The sequence below is a fragment of the Salarias fasciatus genome, chromosome 1 (assembly GCF_902148845.1).
Source record: "Salarias fasciatus chromosome 1, fSalaFa1.1, whole genome shotgun sequence".
In the NCBI taxonomy this organism is placed as follows: Eukaryota; Metazoa; Chordata; class Actinopteri; order Blenniiformes; family Blenniidae; genus Salarias; species Salarias fasciatus.
This window is the reverse complement of record NC_043745.1, coordinates 22,484,446-22,506,616: the sequence shown is the minus strand read 5'-3', so window position 1 is coordinate 22,506,616 and position 22,171 is coordinate 22,484,446. Positions and strand designations below refer to the sequence as shown.

General features: G+C 41.2%; 2 protein-coding genes across 4 annotated transcripts in view; both read left to right on the top strand.

Annotated features, from left to right (window-relative positions):
* The window catches only part of nfat5b (nuclear factor of activated T cells 5b), a 51,771-nt gene extending 42,196 nt beyond the window's left edge, over window positions 1–9,575 (top strand). For both annotated transcript variants that reach the window (XM_030089082.1, XM_030089089.1), the window contains exon 13: window positions 5,122–9,575. In XM_030089082.1, the coding sequence (XP_029944942.1) occupies window positions 5,122–5,360 (239 nt within the window). In that variant the 3' untranslated portion in view covers window positions 5,361–9,575. The remainder of the gene's footprint in view (window positions 1–5,121) is intronic.
* Window positions 9,576–14,168: 4,593 nt separating this feature from the next.
* kars1 (lysyl-tRNA synthetase 1) lies at window positions 14,169–21,513 on the top strand. 2 transcript variants are annotated; one of them, XM_030095669.1, is made up of 15 exons: window positions 14,225–14,310; window positions 15,006–15,173; window positions 15,471–15,603; window positions 15,705–15,870; window positions 15,961–16,054; window positions 16,679–16,865; window positions 17,833–17,958; window positions 18,098–18,217; window positions 18,317–18,479; window positions 19,530–19,703; window positions 19,814–19,899; window positions 20,011–20,096; window positions 20,180–20,306; window positions 20,483–20,626; window positions 20,884–21,513. In XM_030095669.1, exons 2-15 carry the CDS (start codon window positions 15,034–15,036, stop codon window positions 20,956–20,958), a joined length of 1,821 nt encoding a protein of 606 aa, XP_029951529.1. In that variant the 5' UTR covers window positions 14,225–14,310; window positions 15,006–15,033; the 3' UTR covers window positions 20,959–21,513. The 2 variants fall into 2 exon arrangements, with proteins under 2 accessions (XP_029951536.1, XP_029951529.1); XM_030095676.1 differs by lacking the exon at window positions 15,006–15,173 and having other exon boundaries at window positions 14,169–14,310.
* Window positions 21,514–22,171: the final 658 nt, after the last annotated feature.

Sequence of the window (22,171 nt, the reverse complement as noted above, 5' to 3'; positions counted from 1 at the left end):
CTTATGGAGTGCGCATGGTTGAGAAAATGTCATTCCTCGAGGACCCAGAGGTGACATTGAAAAAGATTTGTTCACAATCAGATTCAGAAGTCTTTCATGAATGTAATGGTGCAGGAATCATGTCTGTAGGATCATCCATTCAGCCACCGCGATGGTACGAACATGAGTGAAGTTTTGGATTTGAGTGAGAAAATCTCTCTCCAAAATGCATTGGAGCGGATGGGAGAAAATCCTGCGCTCTCCTCACAGAAATGCAGCTGAAGAGAGAACCGTTTGAGATAGAGACAAAATGATTCAATTGTACGGGTCACAACAAAAATGGTTACGTTTAGAGAGGTAATTGTGTAGATTGAGCCAGAAATGTGGCCAGGGGGACGAGAAAAGAATTATTTTTTTGGTTTAAATGCAGAGCCTCCCGCACTCTAAATTCCTTTCTCCCACTCTAGCTTTTCCAATACACACCCATTGTAAACTCCAAAAACGGCTGAAATGCTCTCCGTACTTGAAGGCTCACAGTTTAAACTTGGTAAAAGATATGGACATGATATAACATACCTGAATAGAGGACAAAAATGCCTACATTTTGCAAGTAAAATGACGTGTCTACGTCAAAGTATGACAAAGTTGTAAGGGGTCAAAGTTGAAGGAGTTGAAAGGTCAGTTGCAGGGTTTTCCCATTGACTTCAATGTTAAAAATAATTTTAAAAAGTTTAAATATTTCAAAAAGTTGAACAAAGTTGAAAAAGTTTAAAAAGGTTGAAGAAAGGGTTTAAAAAGTTGAATATTTTAAAAGTTGAATAGTTAAAATCGGTTAAGATTTGAAGAAGTTATAAGGTTCCAAAGTTTGAAAAAATCTCCATCCGTTAACATGGGGCAGAAAGTTGCACAAAAGTTGAAATATTTCAAAAAGTTTAAAAGATATGAAAAAGTTAGAACATTACCAGAATGTCCTTAAAAAGCTGCACAATTTGATATCTGAATGGTTCAAATCGGACAAGATTTGAAGGAGTAGAAGCGTGTCAAAAAACGGCGGAAGAAGTCAGAATAATAATAATAATAATAATAATAATAAAGAAACAGGAAAATAAACGTGTGAATGCCTCAGGCATTCACACAATAAAGAAACAGGAAATAAATGTGTGAATGCCTTTCAGCATTCACACAATAATAAAGAAACAGGAAAATAAACGTGTGAATGCAAAACTTGAAAAAAGTTGAAAAAGTTTGAAAACGCTGCAAAAATTTGAAAATCGTTGAAAAAGTTGAAAAATGCTGCAAAAAGTTGAAAAAGGTTGAAAAAGTTTGAAAACGTTGCAAAAAGTTGGAAAAACTTTAAGAAAGTTGAAGAAACAGCAGAGTCAGTGTCAGAGTAACAGAGGATCAATAGAGCTCCAGTCTGAATGGAAAAGTCCAGACTCATCAAGCAGCAGCCAGCAGAACAGGTGTGTCTGTTGCTATGGAGACCAGCTGCACAGCAGCCATGACAGTGAACCAGCAGTTCTTATGGAGTGCGCATGGTTGAGAAAATGTCATTCCTCGAGGACCCAGAGGTGACATTGAAAAAGATTTGTTCACAATCAGATTCAGAAGTCTTTCATGAATTTAATGGTGCAGGAATCATGTCTGTAGGATCATCCATTCAGCCACTGTGATGGTACGAACATGAGAGAAGTTTTGGATTTGAGTGAGAAAATCTCTCTCCAAAATGCATTGGAGCGGATGGGAGAAAATCCTGCGCTCTCCTCACAGAAATGCAGCTGGAGAGAGAACCGTTTGAGATAGAGACCAAGTGACTCAATTGTACGGGTCACAACAAAAATGGCTACGTTTAGAGAGGTAATTGTGTAGATTGAGCCAGAAATGTGGCCAGGGGGACGAGAAAAGAATTATTTTTTTGGTTTAAATTCAGAGCCTCCCGCACTCTAAATTCCTTTCTCCCACTCTAGCTTTTCCAATACACACCCATTGTAAACTCCAAAAACGGCTGAAATGCTCTCCGTACTTGAAGGCTCACAGTTTAAATTTGGTAAAAGATATGGACATGATATAACATACCTGAATAGAGGACAAAAATGCCTACATTTTGCAAGTAAAATGACGTGTCTACGTCAAAGTATGACAAAGTTGTAAGGGGTCAAAGTTGAAGGAGTTGAAAGGTCAGTTGAAGGGTTTTCCCATTGACTTCAATGTTAAAAATAATTTTAAAAAGTTGAAATATTTCAAAAAGTTGAACAAAGTTGAAAAAGTTGAAAAAGGTTGAAGAAAGGGTTTAAAAAGTTGAATAGTTGAAAAGTTGAATGGTTAAAATCGGTTAAGATTTGAAGAAGTTATAAGGTTCCAAAGTTTGAAAAAATCTCCATCCGTTAACATGGGGCAGAAATTTGCACAAAAGTTGAAATATTTCAAAAAGTTTAAAAGATATTAAAAAGTTAGAACATTGCCAGAATGTCCTTAAAAAGCTGCACAATTTGATATATGAATGGTTCAAATCGGACAAGATTTGAAGGAGTAGAAGCGTGTCAAAAAACGGCGGAAGAAGTCAGAATAATAATAATAATAAAGAAACAGGAAAATAAACGTGTGAATGCCTCAGGCATTCACACAATAATAAAGAAACAGGAAAATAAACGTGTGAATGCCTCAGGCATTCACACAACTAGAAAAATTTGCAGTTCCTGAAGAAACTGCAAGTGTGAATGCTGAGCTGAAAATGCTAAACTGTAATGCAGAAGAAGTTCAAGAAGAAAGGTTGAAAAGGAAGTTGACAAATTTTGACAAAGCTTGAAAACACTGCAAAGAGTTGAAAAAGGTTGATAAAGGTTGAAAACTGTTGAAAACACTGCAAAAAGTTTAAAAAAAACCTTGAAAAAGGTGAAAACGCTGCAGAAAGTTGAAAAAGGTTGAAAAGACTGCAAAAAGTTGAAAAAGGTTGAAAAAGTTTTAAAATACTGCAAAAAGTTGAAAAAGTTTTAAAAAAAGGTTGAAAACACTCTAAAAAGTTGAAAAAGGTTGAAACAGTTGGAAAACACTGTAAAAAGTTGAGAAAAGTTGAGAAAGGTTGAAAACGCTGCAAAAAGTTGAAAATTGTTGAAAAAGTTCAAAAACGCTGCAAAAACTTGAAAAAAGTTGAAAAAGTTGAAAAACGCTGCAAAAACTTGAAAAAAGTTGAAAAAGTTTGAAAACGCTGCAAAAAGTTGAAAATCGTTGAAAAAGTTGAAAAACGCTGCAAAAACTTGAAAAAAGTTGAAAAAGTTTGAAAACGCTGCAAAAACTTGAAAAAAGTTGAAAAAGTTTGAAAACGCTGCAAAAAGTTGAAAAAGGTTGAAAAAGTTTGAAAACGTTGCAAAAAGTTGGAAAAGGTTGAAAAAGTTTGAAAACGTTGCAAAAAGTTGGAAAAACTTTAAGAAAGTTGAAGAAACAGCAGATTCAGTATCAGAGTAACAGAGGATCAGTAGAGCTCCAGTCTGAATGGAAAAGTCCAGACTCATCAAGCAGCAGCCAGCACAACAGGTGTGTCTGTTGCTATGGAGACCAGCTGCACAGCAGCCATGACAGTGAACCAGCAGTTCTTATGGAGTGCGCATGGTTGAGAAAATGTCATTCCTCGAGGACCCAGAGGTGACATTGAAAAAGATTTGTTCACAATCAGATTCAGAAGTCTTTCATGAATTTAATGGTGCAGGAATCATGTCTGTAGAATCATCCATTCAGCCACCGTGATGGTGCGAACATGAGAGAAGTTTTGGATTTGAGTGAGAAAATCTCTCTCCAAAATGCATTGGAGCGGATGGGAGAAAATCCTGCGCTCTCCTCACAGAAATGCAGCTGGAGAGAGAACCGTTTGAGATAGAGACCAAGTGACTCAATTGTACGGGTCACAAGAAAAGTGGCTACGTTTAGAGAGGTAATTGTGTAGATTGAGCCAGAAATGTGGCCAGGGGGACGAGAAAAGAATTATTTTTTTGGTTTAAATCCAGAGCGTCCCGCACTCTAAATTCCTTTCTCCCACTCTAGCTTTTCCAATACACACCCATTGTAAACTCCAAAAACGGCTGAAATGCTCTCTGTACTTGAAGGCTCACAGTTTGAATTTGGTAAAAGATCTGGACATGATATAACATACCTGAATAGAGGACAAAAATGCCTACATTTTGCAAGTAAAATGACGTGTCTAGGTCAAAGTATGACAAAGTTGTAAGGGGTCAAAGTTGAAGGAGTTGAAAGGTCCGTTGAAGGGTTTTCCCATTGACTTCAATGTTAAAAATAATTTAAAAAAGTTGAAATATTACAAAAAGTTGAACAAAGTTGAAAAAGTTGAAAAAGGTTGAAGAAAGAGTTTAAAAAGTTGAATATTTTAAAAGTTGAATGGTTAAAATCGGTTAAGATTTGAAGAAGTTATAAGGTTCCAAAGTTTGAAAAAATCTCCATCCGTTAACATGGGGCAAAAAGTTGCACAAAAGTTGAAATATTTCAAAAAGTTGAAAAGATATTAAAAAGTTAGAACATTGCCAGAATGTCCTTAAAAAGCTGCACAATTTGATATATGTATGGTTCAAATCGGACAAGATTTGAAGGAGTAGAAGCGTGTCAAAAAACGGCGGAAGAAGTCAGAATAATAATAATAATAATAAAGAAACAGGAAAATAAACGTGTGAATGCCTCAGGCATTCACACAATAATAAAGAAACAGGAAAATAAACGTGTGAATGCCTCAGGCATTCACACAATAATAAAGAAACAGGAAAATAAACGTGTGAATGCCTTACGGCATTCACACAATGAACCAGTGTGTGCAGACAGTATGTTTCTGCTGCCCCCAAGTGGCTGAAATCAGCTCACTCAGAACAGCGAGGCAACTTCATCTTACTGACAGTAAAGGAATGAAGAGGAAGCAATCTTTTGATTTAAAATTCCAAGCCTAATTTTCAAATTGCAAAATTTATTGTTGTTGTTTGAAGACACTAAGAACTTATGTCTGAGTTATATCTAATTTAGTATATTTGTGAATTTCTGATAAATAACACTTTGAAGTAGCGGGGAATCTACTGACATTTTAAGTTACTAGTCGTGCTGTTTGTGTGTTTTTATTCACTTGTCCGTCTTCCTCTTCCATCCTGACAGAATGTGGCCCGATGATGAACACGCCTGGAAACACTGTGTCAGACCAAATCATCGCCATCAGCCAGTCTGGTCAGAACCAAAGAGAGAGCGAGGCACACATCCAGTCGCTGCTCAGCCAGTCGCTGTCTCAGCCCCGGGCCGTTCAGAGCAGCATGTCTGCCTCTCAGAACATGGAGAAGATTGATGACCTGCTGGTCAGCCTGCAGGACACCGGCAGCAACTTAACTCGTTCATACTGAGCTTCACACGAGACCATGGTTTTTATTTTGTAAAAGTATATTTTGAAACGGGACTGAAGGGTCCAGATATTTTCCTTTTTAAATGAGACTCATGGATGAATTAACCTGACATCATCTGGTTTTAGTGGCCATCTCGTGTTCTTATGCTCCAGGAAAAAAATGATTTGGTTCCTTTTAAAAGCCATGCATTTAACTGGAAATAATGTGAAGGAGAGTTACACGTTTGTTTTAAGTGCTACTGGCGATGATGAGTGTCTTTATACCCACAATTCTGGCGACAGAATGAGCAACTTGAATGATGGAGACCATAAAGACAAGTTGACCAAATTGATTCATGCTCACACAGGCAAAGTAGGCATTACTTATCTTTCTTAGTCAGCTGAGAAAAATAAACACATCTCACAAATTTAATGACTGGCTTGCTGTCGTTAAACCATGAACAATGTGAGAAAAATCATAATTAGAAATGTAAAAGTCAGCACGTTTCTTCAGCTTTCTTTGTGGAAAGACCGTTTGTGAAGTTTTGATATATGTGCAGATCTTCAGTGATTTTAGCAACACCGCCTTCCAGTGGTTGAGGTGTTTTCTAAAGTGTTCTCCAAAGTTGAGTGCTTTCCTTGAATAGTGTTCTCTCTAATCTATGTATATATATTTTTTCTTTTTTCTTTCTTGTATATTTTGTTGCATGGAGGCAGGAGTGAATGGTATGTTAGAGAGGTCTTCAAACGTTTGGCTGAATTCGTGGTAGATTTGGAAGGCAGCTGCACCTGATGTGGTTTATAGTTGTTTCCATCTAGTAATGCAGAAGTTGTTTTCAAGAAAGTTAGAAATAGCAAGAAGATTGGGAAGTCAGTGGTTAGAAAGTCTGTGGCGATAAATACGTATGTCTGAGCTAATCTGATGTGTGGTCTGTGTGACTTTTACTTTCATCGTTGTCGCTGTTTCTTCAAACCCCATAACATGCAGGTCTGTAAAATGGTGATTGATCTGAGCTAAAAGCCAAAACACACATTCGCTTTGTTCTAAATTTGTTAAAGTCACGAGTTTTGAAAGTGTGGGGCATTCCCTACCCTGAGAGGCAATGCAGAGCTTCGGAGGAGGCTAAAAATCTCATTTAAAAAATGATAAGTAAAAACACATTTTTTTAAAAAAATGAATTTGTTATACATTTAATGGCCACAAATTTGAAATTAAAATTTTGCCATTAGCAAAATCATATAAATATCCACATTTATTTATTCATCATTTAACGGATTGCCATAAGATACACGATGTCTAGACTTTAGATTTGTGGTCCAGATTTTATCATTTACCTGCATGTTATTGTATGCATTGTCACAACCAATGCTGCTCTTTAAAAAAATAAAATAAAATTCCTTCAAGACTGGAGAGGTGAGGAAGAGTGTGGATCTAGAGAATGTCATTTCAGCAATGTAATATAAGTTCAGCCTTCTGGAGTGGAAAGAGTAGAGTGAACTATACTGTAGCATTGTCGTGTGTGTTGTGGGTCAGAAAATGATTTGCTTAAGTGTCATTTTGTCATCTTTTTTTAAAATTTTTTTTCTGCGTCCGGCACGCAGGAACTGGAATAAGTATTCCCAAAGCAGCTTGAGAAGAGCCTTTTCTCCCATTTTGTGAATGTGATGGATTTGGTGAATGTTGAGGACGGGGCTTCCTCGTACCATGTTGTGGTATTCAGAAGCGAGATCAGAGCCCATTTCACATGTTTTCCTGTAAATAGAAATTGGGTCGGTGTCCTCATCTGAGTGTTGACTCGAGAGTTTGACTCGACTCTTTGCTTTGCGTCGATCCTGATGACAGGCCAGTTGGCTCCTGAGCTTTTCTTTTCTTCTGACTTGCAATGTAACTTTCGGATCAGAGTAGGCGTGGATGTATTTGCCTCTTAATTATCTCGCTGAGTTTCTGGCATGGTGTCCTGCTGTCACACAGTTTTTTTTTTTTTTTTTTTTTTTTGTGTCAGTGTGCTTCTGCATGTCTCCATCTTGTGTAATTTCACTGTGTGTGTGTGTGTGTGTGTGTGTGTGTGTGTGTGTGCGCGTATGTGTGTGTGTATACGAACAAGGGGCTGGTCTCTGATTATGATGGCATTAGCTCCATATTATGCCTGATTGTTGTCTCTGTTTTGTGTTTGTTTTTTATTTTTCCATGTATAGTTTATCAACATGTTAACACCGTTACATTTTATATACTCTGTAGTTGGAGCGAACTGTTGTTGTTTTTTTTTTGTTTGATGGAGATGGTGCAAACTTTTGTTAATGTGACTTGAGGATCTGTGGTGTGTGTGTTGGAGCAGTCAGAGTAGTTTTTAAAGGGACCCTACTCCTGAAGGAATCCTGACTTTGGAGAAAAGAGCTGTCTGAGATTGACTTTCTTCAACTTGTGAAATAGAAAAGAAGAACTACGATTTCCAGTGTTGCATATTTATAATTTTATTCGCTTGTAGAAAGTCTTTTTTTCCCCACAGTTCAATTCCTGAGCTTCTTTTGAGAGAAGCATATCTAATTTATTTGTGTGTTTCTTGTTATCAGAATTGCGTGACGGAATCATACTTGTGTTTTTCACTTTAACTCATGATAGCAATGTGATTTGGCCCCCAGACCTTCTGATTCTTTAACAAGCGCCTCGCGGTGTTGGCGGCGATGCTTTTAAATCGGACGTGCTTTGTACACGAATGAATAACACGCACATTCCTCTGTACAGTATCTCCTGTGATTTTCACAGGTTGTTTGAAAGCAGCGGCCCTGTCATCCATTTGACCGAATGGTAAAACAGCAGGGGGGAAAAAAAATGGCAGCAAACAGTTGGACCAACTTATCTGCAGTATTTTTTTACAATGGAAAATAGTACTGAATGTGGTTTTACATTATGACTTTAAGTGTGTCACTTAGATCCACAATGTTGTGAGATTCACGTCCTGGGGAGGTAATTACTTTTTTGAAATTACAGTCTTCTCATTTGTGCATTCACAATGTCGCTGGAGATAAGAGCGTTTATGTGTGACTCTTAAACTTTATACCAACTGTTCCAGAAAAGAGTAAGATTATTGACAGGAGTTCTCTCGTTTTTCTTAAGCCGCTACAGATTATTTCTTTGTTCCTAGCAATAGAACAACATGCAGTTTTCTTTGAGCATTTCCAGTTATTTTATGAGTCACATGTATTGAGAGAGATACATTTCTTAGGAAAGGTTTCTTCATATACTTGCAGAAGTTGTACACGTGCCTTGAGTAGATGTTGTAGCAGCGAGATTTGTGCTTTTTCCATCAATTAACATCCCACTGGTCTTGCCAGCCAAGGCTAGTCCTCATTATCTAGAATGTTTAAAGCCATAACACTATAAAGTGTGCTTCATTAGTTTGACAACAGTGAGCAGACCGATGTGGCTGTGGTGGATTCATGTAATGTGCAATTTCTGTCTTGCATCTACAATGTTGTAACTCGTTTGTACTGAAGTATCCATTGCATTTATGTTATTCAACGTAGATGCAGACAAATTTTTCTCTGAAACTGCTATGCAGCTAATATATCTTAAATGTAGATCTATTAGTTTTTAAATATATATATTTTTCTATATAACCTCTTTGGTTTTCCACGTAATGGAAAAGCCGGAATAGATGTTCTTTCTATTTATGTTGCCTTTTGAATATTTCCCAATAGCTTTGAGTGTCGTCTGATTTTAATTCCTGAAGTCAAAACGCAAACTTCTCCTCTCAACAACAACATACGGTGTGTTTTTGTATTTTAGACACATGTGAATGTATTGTTTTGTGAATTTAAGAGAAGGTTTTGCCCTGACTTACTGTTTACTAGCACAATGATTTCTGATCTTGCTGATTTTTCTCAGAGCCTGTGCGTTACACGGTTGCCGTGTGATTCGTCAAACAGACCAACAAAAATCAGTCCAATTAAACCTGTTATGTTCTGTATTTTATCGGTTATAAATCCTATAAAACTCCAGAATTTCTCTCTGCGCATTTGTTTGAAAACGTTTTATTTTACATAAATCACTGTTCTGGTAAGTAGTCAAAGGGAGGAACTTTTTTTTTTGTTTCTAACCAAGTAAACAACTGTCAAATGATTTGAACCTCTGATAAAAGGGGTTTGATATATTTGACTTTTGTTGGGACATTTTTCTTCTCTTGCAATCTGATTCCTGTAAAGTTGCTGCTCTCTGTATTAAACTTGTATCCTTTGAGTGTTTGTGTATTTATTTCATGCGTTTGCTCTGATGAGATAGCTGTAACGCCACGACCGATCAGCCTCCTGAACCTGTCACTGAGCCACCCACGTTACACCGCTCGTGAGCAGAATGCCACATGACCAGTTTTCACATCGTCACACATCTCTTTATCTGTCCTGCGATGGAGTGGTGAACCAAGTTCGGATGGCCAGTTAACTTCACTTGTGTGTTTCTAGACTTTTTTTTTTTTTTTTTTTTTTTTTCTTCCCTTGTCCTGTTCGGCAGCTGGGGCGTGCAATATTGTATGATTGTAGCCTTTTACTATCCGAACAGATTTTAATGTTAGCAGCAGGACGAGACTGAGTCTCCTCCTGCTGCTGCCTTTATTTAAAGCTGGCATCCGGCATGGCTGCCGGACAGGACCGGGACGGAAATGCTCAGAGAGCAGGAACACAAAGAGAGAAAGATAAAGAGAGGGAGAACGGAAGGGGGGGGGGGGGGGGGGGGGGGGGGGGCACAACCTATGTACAAAGTCACAATACAAAACAGTGTTGTCGACGCACCACACGCAACCTAGAACAATCCCAAACCCCCAATCTAGACAACACCAAAACAGAGCCGACAACCAACACAGAAAATTACAGAACCATACATACATTTTTTTTTTCTTTTTTTCCGAACCATATTAGCGAACAGACCAGACCACAAAAATAAAAGGAGGTGTAGGGGAGGAAGGAAATGCAAGGACACCACAAACCGTTTTTTTTTTTTTTTGAATATAGCTAGTCGTAACTAGTAGTAAACTCGGGGCGTGCATCAAGAGAGGTCTACTACAGATCACCATTATTCTAACCACCACAAGAAGACAAGGTAACCCAGTATGTGAAGAGTGATTAAAGATCAACGTGATCATGTGAATATGATGGTGACAGTGATGGTGATAGTGATCATGCATATATGACCTCTGACCTCTGAGAAGGCCAGAAGCAGGCCAGAGAGGCCCTCAGAGCCCAGACAGCCGGCGGACATCACAGAGCCCGGATCCAAGCCGCCCCCCCAGGCAGACGCCCACGCTCCAGTCCAGAAACGGGGCAGAGGAAAGCCCCGGCCGGGGACCCCGGCAGTACCGGGGCCCGGGCCCCGCGGAGCCACGACTGGCAGGAGCCGGTCGAGAGCCCAAGGCTCAAGAGCCCAGGAGCCAACCCCCCACCCAGGCGGAGGGCCATGACCCATCCGGGAGAACCAGCCCACACGGGCGGCTACCCACCCCTGGCCAGTACACCCCCCAGCGCTCCGGCCACGCACCCCGAGATCCAGGGCACCGTGCCGCGAGTGAGGCCAAACGAGCAGTCTCATCTACCTGAACAGCCCCACCCCCGACACAGCGCGCCAAGACCCCCCGACGTGTGTGTTTGTATGTATTTGGTCATGTTAGATGACTAAGTGCAATTAAGACTGAGAGGCGAGCCACTGAAGCGTGCAGTGATTGGGGCCACTTAGATGGCCCCCTCCACCACACCCAACTTGATAAGCCCGCCTCCCAAAGCCCTACGTGTGTGTGCATGAGAGCGGGGGGAGAGGGGGGTCCGGGGATGCCGCAGCACCCCCATCACCCAGGAGCCCCCCGATGAAGGACAGGGCCAGGAGCGCCCCCCCCCCCCCCCAGGACCAGGGCGGACAGCGACCATGGCCAGAGAGCCACCGACCCAAGAAGCACACACCCATCATGCATCAGGAGGAGTGAAGGTGAGGACAGACAGGGGGCAGCAGAAGGACCCAGACCCAGGGCCCACCGCCCCCAGGCCCACCGGGGCCACCCCCCACAGGACACCGCACTCTCTCATACATAGCTCCAATCGCCCCACCATATACACCCACACGTACAGACATACATACATACTTACAGATACACACCCTCACACACATACATACCCCGCTCACAGATACATACCCACACACACATACACACTTACACATACATAGTCATACACATACATATCCAGATACACACCCACACACTCACATACACCTACATAAATACCCACACATACAAAAACATATATACATACTCACACATACACACCCACACACATATACACATACACGTACGCGCACCTTCCCCAACCCCCTAACCCCCACAGCCCACCACCCCCCTATCTACCCCCCCATCCACCCCGCCCCGTCCCCCACCACCCACCCACCTCCCCCCGCCACCCCCCACCCATCCACCCCACCCCCCTGTGTGTTTATAGACTATCGGAGAAAAACAGGAAGCAGCCACTGCAGTGAGCCATTTGGGTCAGAGCTCAACGTCCCTCGGTGTAGGTTCCAGTCAAACATAGAAAGGATGGTTAGATGGATAGACTTATCAATAATGTAGCATTTGAGAGTGAAATGGACACACCCTAACTGAAGCTAAAGTGATATAACATGAGAATTTGTGAATATATTAAATATATATGAAGTATTTATTTGAATATAAATCCTATTTTCACATCTTGCTTCAGTTTGCAGCCTTTTAATATATGTACTGTTCATACTCTGCAGGTAAACTGGATAGTAATTTAGTATATAGTCTATGAAACTGCACCTTCACATATATGGGACCATTTTGAGCCGGATCAAGGATTTGCACCTGGAAAAAAAAAAAAAAAAAAAAAAAATCAGTCTTTATCTATGTAGCACTTAAAAAAGCAACACAAAGTGCTTTGCAGCATTTAAAACATAAATGTTTTAAAAAACATTGCATTGTTCACCCACTAATGGGGAATGTGAGCTGGGATTAGACCTGCATGAGACAGGTTGGTTTTACTCTACTGATGATGTGTTGTTACAGTAGAAGAGGTTTCACACCACTTGTTTTTTGTTGCTATCTTGCCATCAAGTTGCAAAATAAGTGCCAACCACTGACACCCCCCCCCCCCCCCCCCCCCCCATTTTTTTTCTCAACTTAGTCAGTGCTAAATAAGTGCTGGGTTTTGGACCATCTGTTACACAGTATGTCATATAATATATGTAAGAAACAAACATATAAAAGCCATAATGATTTGAAAATATAGTACTGACCATGAAAAATTCATGTGCATTATGACACTTTTATTCCTCAGAACACCACTGAACACTGTCCTCACATGAGTTTCCCACATTTTCATCAGGTTGTCCCTGTCTTAAGACAGTTACCCTCACATGTGTGTTTTTGGACTAATCATGCTGTTCTACTCCTTTACCTCCTTTAACCCAGTTCGAAATGTTTTTATCACAGGACATCCTTATGCCATTAACTGTAAGAATGAAACCAAAAGAAGATTTGAGTATGAAGAAAGCCTTTCATTTTTTACAGCAGTTTCAAGTTTATTGTATGGTCATTAAAAGGGATCAAACATGTTCCACTCACCAAAGCCAGAACCGAGCACTGGTGGTTAGCACTGTCAACTTATTGGAAAAAGACACGGATCCAGTCTCGTGTTGTGTTGGCATAATGTTAGCTCTGGTTCCTTCTCAGTCGTCCACTTTTCTCACAAAATCCAAAGACATGTGTAAATGACTGATTAGTTGCGATTATTTTTCATAAATTTAATCAGTTTTTATCAGTTTTCAGTGATATAAAAAAAATTATATTTTTCACACTGCTTTATTTATGCTTTTATCAAGACAGTACAGCTTATTTAATCTTAATCGTTACTTTCTACCCCATACTGTTCCTTGTGTAATACTCAGCTCATGTGGATTTGTACACTTCCTTATAGCAGCGCAATTAAAGGGATCAACACAAGTGACCTCCACGTCATCTTTATTTAACAAAACAAGTGAACATTTGACTTAAAAAAAAGGATCCAAAACACAGTTCAAATTAAGAACAACAAAACACAGGTATGCATGACTGCTGCTGGATAAGTTTCTCTTGTCCACTGTCTCCTAGCAGAAAACAATGTAGGAACTGGAAACTGAACAAGACGGGTTCCTTCAAGGTCATCCTCATCCTGTTTTGCTTGTAAGGCTGTGTGAGTGAGGGAGAGAGTTTTCATTTTGGTGGGTCTTCTCAACAGGAGTTATTGTAGGAGTTGCGTGCACGGTACAGCCTTGGAGATACCTTCATTTAGCTCCTGGAATCGCAGCAGACAACACTGAATTAGCTTGCTGCATTACTTTATCTTTTAAAACTTTCACACTGAGGCAAATCAAATTGATTATTTTTGTCTTTCTTGCCTTGCTCAACAGCACTTCCCTTGTCTGTTCCTGGAAATAGACCTGTTCTTGTTCTTAGTGAATTGACAGATACTCTACTCCTTTAACCCAGTAGGAAATGTTTTATAACAGTATACTTCCTCTATAATAAAAAAAGTTATTTATTTATTTATCTATCTATGCCATCATGTGTAATGAAACCAAAAGATTTGACTTCAGAGACCTTGTCCTCAGGCAAGGTGGCCAATCCTACTGTTTTTTTTTTTTATATGGCTGCTTTAAGTTTATTGCATGGTCACTAAAAAAAGCATAAAACATCCCCCGCTCACCACAGTGAGAACCGGTTTTTGTTGTTTTATTTCTCTGCATGGTAGATTTACAGCGCCGTCAACTAGAAACCGAAAGTACTCTTATCTTGTGGGCGCGGTTTCCGAGGGTCCTTAAACACACCGCCGCGCCAGCAGCCCTGCGAGTTGCGTGCGCGTTCCTTCGTGGGTCTTTTCGAGCGCAGCATCAAGAACATGGCCGACGTGACAGAGGTGGACGGCGACAAACTCAGCAAAAAGTGAGTCCATTCTTTACTCTCCGTGCCTTCGGAGCTCCCTCGGGTTCCTTTCGGCGTTAAATGTTCTCCGTGATGTTTCTCTGACGGCTCTCCCGTCGTAACGCCTGTCTCCCGGTCAGAGGATAAAAGGTCCCATATGGAGGCACCGGGCGAACCGACACACCGCGACACGCATTTCCTATTTAAAATGCTGGTAGTTGTAGTCTGGAACGCGGTTGTAACCCGATCGATGTAGCTGATTTCTGCCTGTAGATGGAACTACAAGTTCCAGGAGGCGCGTAGTCAAAGGTCCACACGTCGCTCGTGCAGTCTGACGGTCTGCTTTTATTGTGTCAGATTGCACTCTGGGTGAAATACTGCGTGGAGATGAGCTATATTCCAAATACAGCGCATTCGGCCGCTAAATTTTATGTAGATAAAGGCGCCCCAGCAGTTTGTCAGTTATGATTCTTTCGCTTTCACTTATCCAACACCATCATGTCGCCCCACCTTTTCAAGGAAAATAAACTCAGATCTGGCTATGAGCCCTGTCGATCTGCATCTACACGTTAGTTGGATTTTCTCCTGGAAAAACTTCCAGGACATCTAAGACCCACTTTTTGTTGACGGTATTGAGCTCATCCTGGTGGACAGAGTCAGCTGTTCATGTTTATCCTGTCCTCTGTCTTTGCGTATATGTCCTCCTGCCTTCTCAGGTGTGTCTGCTGACCGAGATAAGTCAGCATGCTGTGTCTGGTCAGGGCGGCCGGGCAGCAGCTGTGCCAAGCCACCCGGCTCAGGGGACAGTGGTTAAAATATGCGCCCCCATGTACAGCTGCAGGCCCAGCTCAGGTTTACTGGAACCGATGGAGAGGTGACAAAAGGTTGGTGGCTTTTCCATTAAAGTGAGAAAAACAACCAACCTTTTGTCATCGGAGCAGACGTAGTCCCTCCCCCGTTTTCTGCATGGATTTCTATGTTCGATCATTACTGTCAGGCTTGTTTTTTGTTTGTTTTTGTTTAAAGAAACCACATTCCATTGAACTGTGCAATGTGGTTTTCTGTAAACACCTTACTTTGTCTGTCTACAAAACCCGTTGTGTGGCAGTTGCATCAGAAACAATTCAAACTTTTCATCTAATCTGTGAGTCATTTTTATTTCTTCCTTTCTGTTTCATCAGTGAGCAGAAGCGGCGTATGAAAGCGGAGAAGAAGGCAGCCGATAAAGAAGCCAAGGTCAAAGAACAAGCGGAACAGAACGACGAGGGAGCACAACATGCCTCTGCGCTGGATGAAGAGACGCTCGATCCAAATGTGAGGCTTTTGTTTGGCTATTGCATTGTCCTGTTTTTTTTTTATTTCTAAACTTTAATTTACAAACAAATCCTATAATAAATCTGTCGTTTGCAACACAGCAATACTACAAGATTCGCACTCAGGCCATCCAGGAGCTGAAGGGCACAGCTGAGGATCCGTACCCACACAAGTTCTACGTGGACCTGTCGCTTACAGAGTTCATTGAGAAATATAACCACCTGCAGCCAGGAGATCAGCTGACAGATGTGGTTCTCAGTGTTTCAGGTACCGAGATTAATGTATGAGTATGCTGTTTTGTATGTACTTTGCCACCCTGCAGCAGGTTTCCTGATGAACTTACTGTGTGTGTGGCAGGCCGTGTCCACGCTAAGAGGGCGTCTGGAGCCAAGCTGATCTTCTATGACCTGCGAGGGGAAGGTGTCAAGTTGCAAGTCATGGCAAACTCAAAGTACTCAATCACTTCTATGATTCATACACATATGTGCACATGTACAACATGGTGAAGTTAGCCAATGTTAATAATCAACTTTTTTCTTCCAGAATATTTTCATTAAATCCTAAAGATAAATCATGCTTGATTCATATTCTAAACAAACCTTTTGGTTGTGAGGCATTGGTCAGGCCAGGACAGCTCTTGTTTTGAAAACACATTTCTCAGAAGTGATTACGATCAAGCTGGTCATACTGATGCAGCACGAACATCACGCAAGTGAAACAGGTTAACTGAGGTGATGGATGACCTCTGTCCCAGCTACAACTGGAGCAGAGGTGTGGATAAGAGGGCTGCTGCACGCAAACCATGCAGCAAGTTCTTCGTTTTTCACCAGAGAAATTTAAATCTTCGGCATCAACTGAATTTTAAACTAGTCACTGTGAAACCGAATGACCAAGCAACCTTTTACTTTATTCCGATTGTTTAAAAAACAAACTATTTTTGATATTTTTGGAAACAGAAAATATCTGAATTAATAAGTAATAGTCATTGAAATATATGGAAGTCTAATTCCAGTTATTCCAGTTATTCATTCAAGAGTGCAGTGAGCTTTTTCATTTTGGTGGGTCTTGTCAACAGGGCTTATAAGTCGGAGGAGGCCTTCACGGCCATCAACAACAAGCTGCGGCGCGGAGACATCATCGGGGTGCGCGGGAACCCGGGGAAGACAAAGAAGGGGGAGCTGAGCATCGTTCCTGTTGAGATGACTCTGCTGTCACCATGTCTGCACATGTTGCCCCACCTCCACTTCGGCCTCAAGGACAAGGTATTGTACCGCCCTGGAGATACCTCCATTGGATTTTCTTCTCACAGAAAACACACTTAAATCTAGAAATGAGGATTTAAAATGAGTGTCACTGGTTCTTTGGTGCCTTGCTTCGGAGGTGCAGTTAGAGCAGGTATAAAGCACTTTCAGAGTTGTTACGTAAAAGACGAGCAGTGGTAATTTAGCTGCTGGAATCGCAGCATGCAACATTGAATTAGTTTGCTGCATTACTTTATCATTTAAAACTTTCACATTGAGGTAAATCAAATGGAATACTTTTTCTTTCTTGCCTTGCTCAACAGCACTTTCGTCATCTATTCCTCACTGGAAATAAACCTGTGCTTGTTCTTGGTGAACAAATACTGAAGGACGTTCTACTCCTTTAACCCAGTAGGGAGTGTTTTATAACGGTACATACTTTCTCTTTAAACTGCAGTAAAAAAAATGTGTTTATTCATGCCGCTGTGTGTAAGAATGAAACCAAAAGGAGATTTGAGGATAGAGAAAGCCTTTGCTTTTTTTTTTTTTTTTCTTTGTGGCCGTTTCAAGTTTATTGTACGGTCATTAAAAGGCATCCAACATCTGCTCACCAAAGCGAGAACTGATCAGATTTTAACCTAATTTCCAAATTACTTTTCATTAGAAACCTTTTTGCATTTCATTGTCGGCCTCTATGAAGTGGCACAGCGGTACGGTATATAGCACTGTTCATGTATTGGAAAAGATACGGCTCCAGCCTCGTGTTGCGTTGGCATCATGTTCACTTTGTCCTCTTCGTCCTCTTTTCTCTCAAAATAATTGATGACTAAATTAATTGAAAGTACTGAAAGTGGAAACGCGTTGAGGACAAACATTCAAGTTGGTCACAGTTGTGTGTGTGATAGTAAGAAAGTTAACTTCTATTTATAGTAGCAGGAACTACTACTGAAATCCTAATTATGTCTGCCGTGGCTCTGTTATCTCAAAGGAAACGAGATATCGCCAGCGCTACTTGGATCTGATCCTCAACGACTACGTGAGGCAGAAGTTCATAACCCGCGCCAAAATCATCACGTACCTGCGGCGTTTCCTGGACGAGCTGGGCTTTCTGGAGGTAACAGTTACAGAGAAGCTGACCACGTCACGTGCCTCATCGTTTCACGTTATGTCAAACATAGAAGCACGTTTGTCTTGTGACCGAGTTGAACGTGGTGTAGATTTGCCTTGCTGAGTCATGTTTGTTCTTGTCTTAGATCGAGACACCAATGATGAACATTATTCCCGGTGGAGCAGTGGCCCGTCCATTTGTGACTTACCACAACGAGCTGGATATGAACCTGTACATGAGGATCGCCCCTGAGCTCTACCACAAGGTGATAATACCTTTCTAAGGAATAAAAACAACAAGAAAAGATTTGTTTGAGTGATTTTTAGTGCAGACATTCCAAACTAAACTGGTGTCATTCCCCCAGATGCTGGTGGTCGGTGGGATGGACAGAGTGTACGAGATCGGCCGTCAGTTCAGGAACGAAGGCATCGATCTCACTCACAACCCGGAGTTCACCACCTGTGAATTTTACATGGCGTACGCCGACTACCACGACTTGATGGAAATCACTGAAAAGCTACTCTCAGGTAAATGAAACCACAACCGTGGTTGCTGCGCTGCAGTTTGCAAGTCATTTGCAAGACTCAGCCGTCCGTATGTTGAAAAGCACATTTTCTACTTTTCAGTGGTTGACGCTCGCAGCTCATATCAATGAAGTGGATCTGAGTTTACTTTTCTATGTGGATTTTCTCCCAAATACTCCAGTTTCCTCCCACAGTGCAAAAGCATCTGAGGTCATTTGTGACACTAATTTGTGTGTGTTTGTCCAGTTTTGAACTGTTGACCTGTCCAGGGGTCACCCTGCCTTTGCTTGTTGTTGACTGTTATCCACCACTCCAGCTCCCTGCCTCCCTGAACAGAATAAAACTGCAGAGAATATGAATGAATGGAAGGTCTAATAGGCCAGGAGTTTATAATCTGTAGCGAGGATTTTTTTTTTAAGTGGTTTTGATGTTGATTTCATAGGATTTCATGTAAGTATAGGATTTTAAATGTGTTTTTATATACAGGATAAAATGTTTTTTTTTTTTTTAATCGTGCTGTTCACAGTGCAAATTTACAAGTAGGTGATATTTTGATCACTGTATTGTTTCACACCCTACCATGTCACCTGGTACTGATCCCACTTTTTCAACCTTGGGCTCACAGGGAACTAAAGCCGATCCAAGTAGGACACGATTTGAAGTCACCTGCAAAAAAAAAAAGAAGACAAACAAAACTCATAAGCACAGAGAGAACATGCAAAGTCCCAACTAAATGAACCTGGAATACAAGATTAGTGGCTGTGGTCGTTCCTGAATTATAGGGATACACCATAAATTCATTCAGGGCTGTGAATTCTTCCCTGATTATATAAAGAACTTCATCGAAAGACCAGCAGGTGTCAGTGATGAGCTACTTGGCCAACTTCAGGGGTTGTTGAAGGAAGCGAATTTGAATCTTTTATTCAACATCTCAGTTTGACATCCTCCCACAGAAATGCTCTGCTTTAAAGTATGAAATAACAAGTGCATGAATCAGATGTGCTTGAAAGCAGCTGACCTGATCTCCGTGCCGTGCTCCTGCTGTGCTCTTAGGGATGGTGAAGCACGTCACTGGAGGATACAAGGTGACTTACCACCCTGACGGTCCGGAGGGACAGGCCTATGAGATCGACTTCACCCCGCCGTTCAAGAGAGTGAGCATGACGCACGATCTGGAGAAAATCATGGGAGTCAAATTCCCCCCGTCTGACAGCTACGACAGCGACGGTAAGAAATCAGTGCAAATATAAAGAAGTGCGTCATCTCGCATGCTGTCTCTGTATTGAGGTTTTCTGGTTGGTCTTTCACTTTTTTTTTTTTCTTTCCCCCCTCTGCAGAGACGCGTAAATTCTTCGACGACCTGTGCGCTCAGAAGGGGGTTGAATGTCCTCCACCCAGGACCACCGCTCGCCTCCTGGACAAGGTGCTGCGTTGTTGCTGAACACCACCTGTCTGACGTCTTAATGTCGTTCTTCTTTTTTGGCACTGTTACATTCTAATTCTTGGGGGCGTTTCTGTTTTCCTCTAACTCCAGCTGGTTGGAGATTTCCTGGAGGTCACGTGTATCAACCCGACCTTCATCTGCGACCACCCTCAGATCATGAGCCCTCTAGCCAAATGGTGAGAAGCACTCTGCTCTGCCCTCGTCTTCATGTGGAGAGTCGAAGCTGGTTGGGGTTCTGACGCCTCCTCTGTTGCTGCAGGCACAGATCGCAGAAAGGTCTGACGGAGCGCTTCGAGCTCTTTGTGATGAAGAAGGAAATCTGCAACGCTTACACAGAGTTGAATGATCCCATAAGACAGCGAGAGCTTTTTGAGCAGCAAGCCCAGGTGTGTGCGAACACCCCCCCCCCACACACACACACACACACACATTTTCACTCCTCTCTTGCTACAAATGAAGATTTTCAAAAAGCTAAGGCATCATCTAATTGTTACATAAACAATTGTCAGTGCATTCTATTCATGGAGGAGGACTTGTTTTTTGTTTTTTTTTCCCTCCACAGGCCAAAGCTGAGGGAGACGATGAGGCCATGTTCATCGATGAGACCTTCTGCACAGCTCTGGAGTACGGTCTGCCTCCGACCGCCGGCTGGGGGATGGGAATCGACCGCGTCGCCATGTTCCTCACCGACTCCAACAACATCAAAGTAAAGATATTAGACTTTTTTCCTAGACTTATTTTTAAGCCACAAAGGTGTTTCTCATCCCTGTCAGGCTGAGTCGATACATATTTTGTGTGGGTTTATTTGTTTGTACTTTCGACAACATTGCCAGAGCAGTTTTGCACCTGCGATTCATGCGCTCATCAGCCTGCATCCTTAACAGGAGTTTTCTGTCATTCTTTTGAGGTTTCTGTTCGTTCATGTCTTTCATTAAGCAGTGGAAAATGTTTGTGCTTTCTCAGGAGGTGCTGCTGTTCCCAGCCATGAAGCCTGATGACAATAAAACAGCACCCACCGACGGGGCCCCCGCCCAGTGATGCGACCCTCCAACTCTGCTGCTGCCCCACCGTATCAGGATAAAGCATCACGCTGGAGCATTTCCCTCTCTACGATCATCAGTGGTTTCGATGGGTTTTCTTTTTTGGGTATTTTTGTTTTCCAGAATGTGTCAACACTTGGAGAGTTACTGCAAAGGAAGCCATCCTGTTTTGATCAATGTTTCTCTGTTTTTTATTTGTGCATCATTTTCCACATCCTATTTTCACAGAAAACGATTTAAGCTTCTTTGTTAATCAGACAATAAACATGATATTTGATCAAGAAGCCATTTTGTGTGCTGTCAGGTGCAGATTCAGTTTTTATTCTTCTGAATATACTTCGAGGGACTAAAAAGGGTGTTTTATTATTCAGGCTACTGAATATGCTGTGTGAGAATACATAAAAAATAAATCTGAACCAGTTTTTGTTTTGAAGGTTCATTGTTTTCCGTGTTTACTCATCTGTCCTGTTTTCAATGATTGCTCCACAAATTCAAGATTTCTCTGCCAAGAATTTTGGAGATTGTATGTCACAATAAATTGCATACCAATCTCCTTTGTCTCATGATGTTTTAGTTTTTCTCCATTGGTTTGGCTCATTTCTTGAAACAGAAATTACGTTCTCAAAACAACATAGACAAATGTCCAGACTACCCCGTAACTGCTCAACTGAACCATATTTCTCATTCATTTCATCACATTGGAACAGATTTAGTCCATGTCTCAATGTCTCAGAACATCTTTGCCAATGATTACAGTTCTCTGTTGCTTTGGCTCATCTCTTAGAGTCTTTCATTCAGAATGATTCCTGTGATGGTTTTAATTTTCTTTTTTTGGTTGTTTAGCTAACAGAAAACATATTGTATTATAAAATGAAGGAAAAAAAAAACATTTTGCAGTAAGAAGAATCTTAAAGTGTTCTTTCACATACTGCTCTCATACCTCTAAGGAAACTCATAATTTTTAGTCACACACAAAGTAACTTTCATCCATCAAAGTTCAACATAAGAAAAAGAAACAAAAACAAAAAAAAGGAAATTTGTATGTAGCCCACAGTACTATTAATGAAGGTGGAGTTTCACGGCTCACTTCCTCGCTGGTCCCCTCCTCACCCTCACAACAGATCCATGTCTGGTATTCATGGTATTTCAGTGTGTTATTGACTAATTTTGACAGTTGAACAGATGACTTTGCAGGTGGTGACTGATACAAT

Bases quoted from the DNA above. Each gene is read 5' to 3' on its own strand.
- kars1 (XM_030095669.1), top strand. From the start codon at position 15,034: ATGCTGTGTCTGGTCAGGGCGGCCGGGCAGCAGCTGTGCCAAGCCACC. The intron at 15,174-15,470 runs GTTGGTGGCTTT...CTGTTTCATCAG, and splicing joins CGATGGAGAGGTGACAAAAG to TGAGCAGAAGCGGCGTATGA. The intron at 15,871-15,960 runs GTACCGAGATTA...TGTGTGTGGCAG, and splicing joins TGTGGTTCTCAGTGTTTCAG to GCCGTGTCCACGCTAAGAGG.